The 8,560-nt window shown below is 43.2% G+C and overlaps 1 protein-coding gene and 1 long non-coding RNA gene across 5 annotated transcripts in view; both read right to left on the reverse strand.

Moving 5' to 3' along the window:
- Positions 1 to 1,315: 1,315 nt before the first annotated feature.
- On the reverse strand, positions 1,316 to 2,991 carry LOC123728164 (uncharacterized). The gene is made up of 2 exons (XR_006759994.2): positions 2,802 to 2,991; positions 1,316 to 2,619 (listed from the first exon to the last, which is right to left on the reverse strand). It is a non-coding gene; the product is annotated as an uncharacterized LOC123728164 (long non-coding RNA).
- Positions 2,992 to 6,783: 3,792 nt separating this feature from the next.
- The window catches only part of LOC106575434 (phospholipase D1), a 39,573-nt gene continuing 37,796 nt past the window's right edge, over positions 6,784 to 8,560 (reverse strand). For all 4 annotated transcript variants that reach the window (XM_082963487.1, XM_045698962.2, XM_045698961.2 and 1 more), the window contains 2 exons: positions 8,055 to 8,172; positions 6,784 to 7,932 (listed from right to left, as the gene is read on the reverse strand). In XM_082963487.1, coding sequence (XP_082819613.1) covers positions 7,708 to 7,932; positions 8,055 to 8,172 — 343 coding nt within the window. In that variant the 3' untranslated portion in view covers positions 6,784 to 7,707. The remainder of the gene's footprint in view (positions 7,933 to 8,054; positions 8,173 to 8,560) is intronic.

Here is an 8,560-nt window from a genome sequence, read left to right on the forward strand (position 1 = left end):
AACGTACTGTGACACTGAAGCACATTTACATTTACATTACATTTAAGTCATTTAGCAGACGCTCTTATCCAGAGCGACTTACAAATTGGTGCATTCACCTTATGATATCCAGTGGAACAACCACTTTACAATAGTGCATCTACATCTTTTAAGGGGGGGGGGGGGGGGGGGGTTAGAAGGATTACTTTATCCTATCCTAGGTATTCCTTAAAGAGGTGGGGTTTCAGGTGTCTCCGGAAGGTGGTGATTGACTCTGCTGTCCTGGCGTCGTGAGGGAGCTTGTTCCACCATTGGGGTGCCAGAGCAGCGAACAGTTTTGACTGGGCTGAGCGGGAACTGTGCTTCCTCAGAGGTAGGGGGGCCAGCAGGCCAGAGGTGGATGAACGCAGTGCCCTTGTTTGGGTGTAGGGCCTGATCAGAGCCTGAAGGTATGGAGGTGCCGTTCCCTTCACAGCTCCGTAGGCAATCACCATGGTCTTGTAGCGGATGCGAGCTTCAACTGGAAGCCAGTGGAGAGAGCGGAGGAGCGGGGTGACGTGAGAGAACTTGGGAAGGTTGAACACCAGACGGGCTGCGGCGTTCTGGATGAGTTGTAGGGGTTTAATGGCACAGGCAGGGAGCCCATCCAACAGCGAGTTGCAGTAATCCAGACGGGAGATGACAAGTGCCTGGATTAGGACCTGCGCCGCTTCCTGTGTGAGGCAGGGTCGTACTCTGCGAATGTTGTAGAGCATGAACCTACAGGATCGGGTCACCGCCTGGCTGCAGCAGACAGTTGTTCCAGATGTGATGTAAATATTGCTTGTGTAGAGAATATTTTTGTCAGTCATTTCCAAACAGGCTATAATTTCTTGTAGAATTTTTTATAAACACTGACAACTAAAATATTGTGTTGTGTATTATTAATAATAATAATAATAAGGCCAGCATCCCGGAGACGCCTCTTCACTGTTGACGTCAAGACTGGTGTTTTGCGGGTACTATTTAATGAAGCTGCCAGTTAAGGACTTGTAAGGCGTCTGTTTCTCAAACTAGACCCTAATGTACTTGTCCTCTTGCTCAGTTTTGCACCGGGCCTCACACTCTTTCTATTCTGGTTAGAGCCAGTTTGCGCTGTTCTGTGAAGGGAGTAGTACACAGCGTTGTATGAGATCTTCAGTTTCTTGGCAATTTCTCACATGGAATAGCCTTCATTTCTCAGAGCAAGAATAGACTGACGAGTTTCAGAAGAAAGGTCTTTGTTTCCAGCCATTATGAGCCTGTAATCGAACCCACAAATGCTGATGCTCCAGATACTCAACTAGTCAAAAGAAGGCCAGTTTTATTGCTTCTTTAATCAGAACAACAGTTTTCAGCCATGATAACATAATTGCAAATGTGTTTTGTAATGATCAATTAGCCTTTTAAAATGATAAACTTGGATTAGCTAACACAACATGCCATTGGAACACAGGAGTGATGGTTGCTGATAATGGGCCTCTGTACGCCTACGTAGATATTCCATCAAAATAAAAATCAGCCGTGTCCAGCTACAATAGTCATTTACAACATTAACAATGTCTACATTGTATTTCTGATCAATTTTAATGGACAAAAAAATGATTTGCTTTTCTTTCAAAATCAAGGACATTTCTAAGTGACCCCCAACTTTTGAATGGAAGTGTACATTCCTGAATAGGATGATCGCAGCCATTATCGGATATTATTTCTAAATAAATCAAAGAATTACAATACTGGTAAAAATGGTGTTTCAATAACTTTTAATTTCTGAAAGCTTGCAGGGTCAAAGGGCCCGAAGTTGCAGAATCCCCCAGCTATAAACCAGTAAGTTAAAATCAAACAATAGTCACACAGCACAGTATCAACCAGTCAATTACTCAAAAGCCAGGCAGGGTAGTTTAAAAATGTCATTAATATATCATCTGCAGGACATGTGACAATTTATTTTGATGGAGTGCTTTCTTTAACCAGCATGTATCTACATCAGTGAACAAAAACAAACAAACCAAAACAGAGGCCATTACGTATTCCAGTTGATCCTTATGAAACGAAGGAAGTGTATGACACTTTCCAACACTTTTAGAGTACATCTTCCTTCCTCCCTTCACAGATGTGTATACATTAGTTTAGTGAAACAAAGAAAGATAATCACTCTTTTAAAAGCAGTTTCACCAACAAGATCAGGGATGATTACATCAATTACCTGTAATGGTACCCTAGGTGCTCTGGACATGCCCAGACAACTATAACCACACACACACACACCACTAGAGAGCAGTCTTTTCAAACAGCTCTTACACTAAAAAGGCCTTATCAGCATTTTCACAATTTCATAGTATTCTTCCAACCTCAGTGTGAAGGCCAGGGCTGGTGTGTGTGTGTGTACCTTTGGAAATATTATATAAAACACAGGTAAATCACATTTGTGACAGTACTGGGCCTTTAAGGTCCACAGCATCATGAACTTTACCAAGTTCCAGGACATAGTATTTCTAAAGTAGATTCTCAGTCCAGAATACTTTCTGCCACTCTGGTTCAGGCCCACTCCCTGTCCAGTATTCCATACTTCAACAGAGGCTGGTCCCTCATCAGCTGAGCCACACTCACAAACCCTACAGTCTGAGAGAGAGAGAGAGAGAGAGAGAGAGAGAGAGAGAGACTAGTATGGTTACACCAGGCACTACTGTACCTGATCTTGTCCAATAAGAAACACCAATTTTTATTTTCTGTTGTAAAACATTTTGCTACGTGACCCTTATGTTGTTCCACTATACCCCACAGTGCCCCCTAGTGGTTCCCACCTCCACTAGTGCCACTGCCAGAGATGACCAGATGATGAGATGCAGAACAAAAAGCAAGGCCTCCTCCAGCTTCACCTGGCAGCCCTGAGGGAGAGGACACACACACACACACACACACACACACACACACACACACACACACACACACACACACACACACACACACACACACACACACACACACACACACACACACACACACACACACACACACACACACACACACACACACACACACACACACACACACACACACACACACACACACACACACACACACACACACACACACACACACACCTGGGTAAGGAGAGTGACATCTCTCTGGAATGAAATGCTGCCCAAGTGTGTATGTACGTACATACATTTGGATCACCACAGAGGGCCAGGGCTGGTGTGTGTGTATGTGTATATATATATATATATACACACACCTTTGGATATAGTAGCCCGGGCAGCTCTAGGGTACCGTTACAGGTGTGGTGGTGGAATTACAGCAGCTGTGAGGTACACTGCCCCACCCACCAGGGCGTGGCCAACCAGTCACGGATAGTCATAGATTCCACAGCACTGCAACTGGAGAGGATTCACATCACGGATAGTCATTAGATTAGTTCAGATCCCCACATACACACACCTCTTTCTGTGTGGCGTCCACAGCATCGGAGTCTAGGTCCTGACTGCTTCCTGTGTATCTTTGAAAGACACTACGGAAGGGAGCCAGCTCTGAGTCCACCTGAAAGCAGGTCAGTCACATCATGTTATTTATCATAAGTATAACATACAGTGAGTGTACAAAACATTAAGGACACCTTCCTAATTTTGAGTTGCACCCCGCAGTTTTGCCCTCAGAACAGCCTCAATTCATCGGGGCATGGTCTCTACAAGGTGTCGTAAGTATTCCACAGGGATGCTGGCCCATGTTGACTCCAATGATTCCCACAAGTTGGCTGGATGTCCTTTGGGTGTTGGACCATTCTTGATACACACAGGAAACTTGTGTGAAAAACAGCAGCGTTACAGTTCTTGACACAAACCGGTGTGCCTGGCACCTACTACCACACCCCGTTCAAAGGCACTTAGATCTTTTGTCTTGCCCATTCACCCTCTGAAAGGCACACATACACAATCCACGTCTCAATTGTCTCAAGGCTTAAAAATCCTTCTTTAACCTGTCTCCTCCCCTTCACCTACACTGACTGAAATGGATTTAACAAGTGACATCAATAAGGGATCATAGACTGACCAGGTGAAAGCTATGTCATGGAAAGAGGTGTCCTTATTGTTTTGTACACTCAGTGTAGAATGTGAAATATGGGGATGTATGCTCTTTTGGTCGTTTTGTAAAGCCATATAGATCCTTTCCTGCGTTGACATAGGCCACTGCTGCTGCTCTGGCCTCCAGGCAGAAAACCATGACAAGCAGATAGACAAACTGTAATGGCCAAACACCATGACAACAGATAAGGTGATATGCTGTATCCCAAACTGTAGAAGAAGCATAGCATCAGGGCTATGAAAAACAAAAATACATTTTATTCTATTCACACACACAAAAACTCTCACCACGCCCTGTAGCAAGGCTGACTTTCTGAGGGACACTCAGAAACACACACTTTCTGAGGGACGCCCAGTCCTCCGCTGGCCAATAGTAGGGTAGTGCTGGCCAGAGCTAGGCATGCTGGGAGGATGATGTATGTGTGGGCGAAGAAGAGGCCATTGTGTCTGTAGTTCAACAACAGGTACATACCACTCAGACCTACCAGCTAGAGATGGAGGGAGGGAGCGATAGAGATGGGGAGGGAACGAGAAAGAGAAGAGACATTGTTTATCATATCATTCAGTAGCAAACAATTATTGTGATGGTGCAGTGCAGAAATACCTAATTCAGAAAAAAAAAATGTATTTGAAGAAACATTCATGTACAGTCGTGGCCAAAAGTTTTGAGAATGACACAAATATTAATTTTCACAAAGTTTGCTGTTTCAGTGTCTTTAGATATTTTTGTCAAATGTTACTATGGAATATTTAAGTACAATTACAAGCATTTCATAAGTGTCAAAGGCTTTTATTTACAATTACATGAAGTTGATGCAAAGCGTCAATATTTGCAGTGTTGACCCTTCTTTTTCAAGACCTCTGATGCCCTGAAGCCTTCTTCACAACAATTGAACCGCTCTCCTTGAAGTTCTTGATGATGCGATAAATGGTTGATGTAGGTGCAATCTTACTGGCAGCAATATCCTTGCCTGTGAAGCCCTTTTTGTGCAAAGCAATGATGACGGGACGCGTTTCCTTACAGGTAACCATGTTTGACAGAGAACAATTATTCCAAGCACCACCCTCCTTTTGAAGCTTCCAGTCTGTTATTCGAACTCAATCTCCAGCCTTGTCCTTGTCAACACTCACCTGTGTTAATGAGAGAATCACTGACATGATGTCAAGTGGTCCTTTTGTGACAAGGCTGAAATGCAGTGGAAATGTTTTTTGGGGATTCAGTTCATTTGCATGGCAAAGAGGGACTTTGCAATTAATTGCAATTCATCTAATCACTCTTCATAACATTCTGAAGTATATGCAAATTGCCATCATACAAACTGAGGCAGCAGACTTTGTGAAAATTAATATTTGTGTCATTCTCAAAACTTTGGCCACGACTGTATATCTTTCATAAAATATGTATGTGTGTGCTCTTGTAAAATCCCACTAGGTCTGAGGCTTCCTCAGTTTTCACGGAATCTAGTCACACACACACACACACACACACACACACACACACACACACACACACACACACACACACACACACACACACACACACACACACACACACACACACACACACACACACCTTTTCAGTTAGTCATGTGGGTTAAACAGCATCTAGGCAATTAATCTGTAAACATGTAGCAAGAATGAACAGAAGCGAGAGACAAAGAGTGGTGGAAACACTTCACATGACATTCTAAACGGTTGGCTAGATAATGCAAAGCACATTCTGTCTTTTAATGATATACATTCTAGTTTTTCAGTGGACAAAATGAACAATGCATATCAAAAGTGCGTAGAAATATGCAATAGGCTGAGGTTAAATAAATATTGCAATAGGTATAATGATTTGACATTTCTTGACGTATGTTAGCTTAAATAGTTTGACAGGATGTACAAAGCAGAAGCACATTATGGTCAGCGGTGTATCGGATTTGCTTAGCGCTGTAAGATCTTACCCATAGAAGTCGCCAAGTTATCTGAATAACTATTTTGAAAGCTCGTCGTCTTGTTTCACCCATTTTATCTCAAACAGCAGTGTTCTGTGTGTTTGAGGAAGTTCTATATTTCCTTAGTGACGGGGTTTACTCCATACAGCACAGACATTCCACCACAGCAGAATGTCAAGTTGTAATATGAAGAAACAAAACAAGGTGGGAAAATAAAGGTAACCAATTCAAAATCAAAAGTGTGCTCACACAACTTACCGTTTTTCTCCAACCGAAACAAATGATTCAGGCATTTCTCAAGAGAGAGAGAGAGAGAGAGAAACAGCAGCATGATAATGAAGTAGGGAAGGATTTTAAATGAACCCCATAGCTCCCACAGGGTGCCTGAGCAGAGCTGGTGTCTACAGCTACATGGTACATAATGTATTTTACAATGGAGCCTGCTCCTCCCCTCACGTTAATCAGCCAATCAATCACTCAATCAATCACTCAATCAATCACTCAATCAATCACTCAATCAATCAGTCATACGTTTTAAGTAAAGTGCAGACAGAGACACAGAGATAGATGGGTGTGTGGCGCCCTCTGTTGGGTGGTGTGGACTGACATTGGTAAGCGCATCCCATGGGTTATGTGCTCATCCCAGTCATCGTTACAGCAGAACAGATCTATGCTGACATGACACTGGCAGTTGAGAACCAGAACAGCACTCCTGTCTCTACAGTAAAGTTGATTTTAAAGTATATTGAACATGTATTTAGAAATGATGGGATTGATGATTTAATTAAATAATAGGCAATATGATACATTATTTATACAATAGGCGATACAAGTACTTACAGGGCGTGATAGAACAGTAGGTGTACCTAAAGGCAGAAGACAGAAGGCCGTAGGTAGTTGTGATTCATGCTGAAATTCTGTGACTTTTTATCGGGACATTTTGTGGTTCATTTAACATAACATTTAGGATGAGCTTTAAAAGTCTCGTTTTACAATTACGATTTTACGGAACAATTCCATATTTAGATTGTAAACATTTACATGTCTTCTTCTCAAAGACAACCTCCATTCTAGAAAGAAAGAACAGACCTTTAGGCACTACAGCTAAAGACAGTATGTCAGCTTACGCAGTGCTACGACCGTACGAACGTGCATAACAAACGGAGTAGGTGACAGGCATAGGAGAGTGTCCAGGGTCGCGTCCAGAAGGCATATAACAGGAGAAAACATTTAGAAATGAAGGAGTTTCTACTTTGGAATTAGGTGCTCATTTTCTTCACCCATTTTCAGGTGTATTCAGTCAGGTGAAACATTCTAAACCTATACATTTGGAGATAGAAATATATTGTGTAGAACAGATCATCACCTCTCATCATGTAGGATAGGGACCTGGTTAGCTCCATATTCATATATTTCTATCTGAATATCCTGTAGCGTTGCGTCCTCCTGAATGGATATGAGAACCCTGCACTTCCTCATTAGTCCGTGTGGCAAGCAGTCTCATTGGCTGAGTTGTGGATGTGACGGGCCAAGCAGCATCATGGTCCTCCATGTTTGTGGTTTAAGTTGTCAGCTATCAGCTGGAGGTCCAGAGTTCAACTTCATTCTAAAGATCCACAGTTCAATACAGTGGTCTGTGTGTGTGTGTGTGTGTGTCTTGTCCTGTGTGTGTGTGTGTGTGTCTTGTCCTAGGTCCAGATCTCAGTAGGCACCATGCCCTCCTTGGTCCCAACAGAAGGCATTAGGTTCTGTTCTGAGAGGAAGTCCAGAGGGAATTGAACCAGGAACCCTCTGATCCTCCTTAGCTCCTCCTGGGCTTTACCCGTGTCAGACTGGGCCAGGCCTGGGTTCGTCTGGTAACTCTCTAACTCAGACATGTTACGAACCAGGGAGGACGGCAGGCACCGGAACACCTGGAGAGAGAGGAGGGAGGGAGAACGAGAGAGAAAGAGAGAGTAAAGTTAGTTAAAAATCTCTTTCATAAAGCAAGTGCGCGCACACACACACCCACACACACACCCACACACACACACACCTTCTCATAGATGGTTGCGTTGCGTCCAGCGGTGGTCATCCAGACATCCTTATAGAAGCGGTCAGAGACAGGGTCAGACACATCTATGGTCGTGTCCATATGAGCTCCAAGGATAGTCCTGACAGGAGAGAACACACACACACAATGAAATGTGGACTGTCTTAGTGATCAGATGAGGACCAAAAGAACAGTTACACACACCCAAACCACACAAGGCATAGCTGTAGTGTGTGTGTGTGTGTGTGTGTGTGTGTGTGTGTGTGTGTGTGTGTGTGTGTGTGTGTGTGTGTGTGTGTGTGTGTGTGTGTGTGTATACATGTGTGTGTGTGTGTGTGTGTGTATATATATGTGTGTGTGTGTGTATATGTGTGTGTGTGTATATATGTGTGTGTGTGTGTGTATATATGTGTGTGTGTGTGTGTGTGTGTGTATATGTGTGTGTGTGTGTGTGTGTGTATATATATGTGTGTGTGTGTGTGTGTGTATATATGTGTGTGTGTGTATAT

Source organism: Salmo salar, chromosome 17 (assembly GCF_965601325.2).
Source record: "Salmo salar chromosome 17, fSalSal1, whole genome shotgun sequence".
NCBI classification, from domain to species: domain Eukaryota; kingdom Metazoa; phylum Chordata; class Actinopteri; order Salmoniformes; family Salmonidae; genus Salmo; species Salmo salar.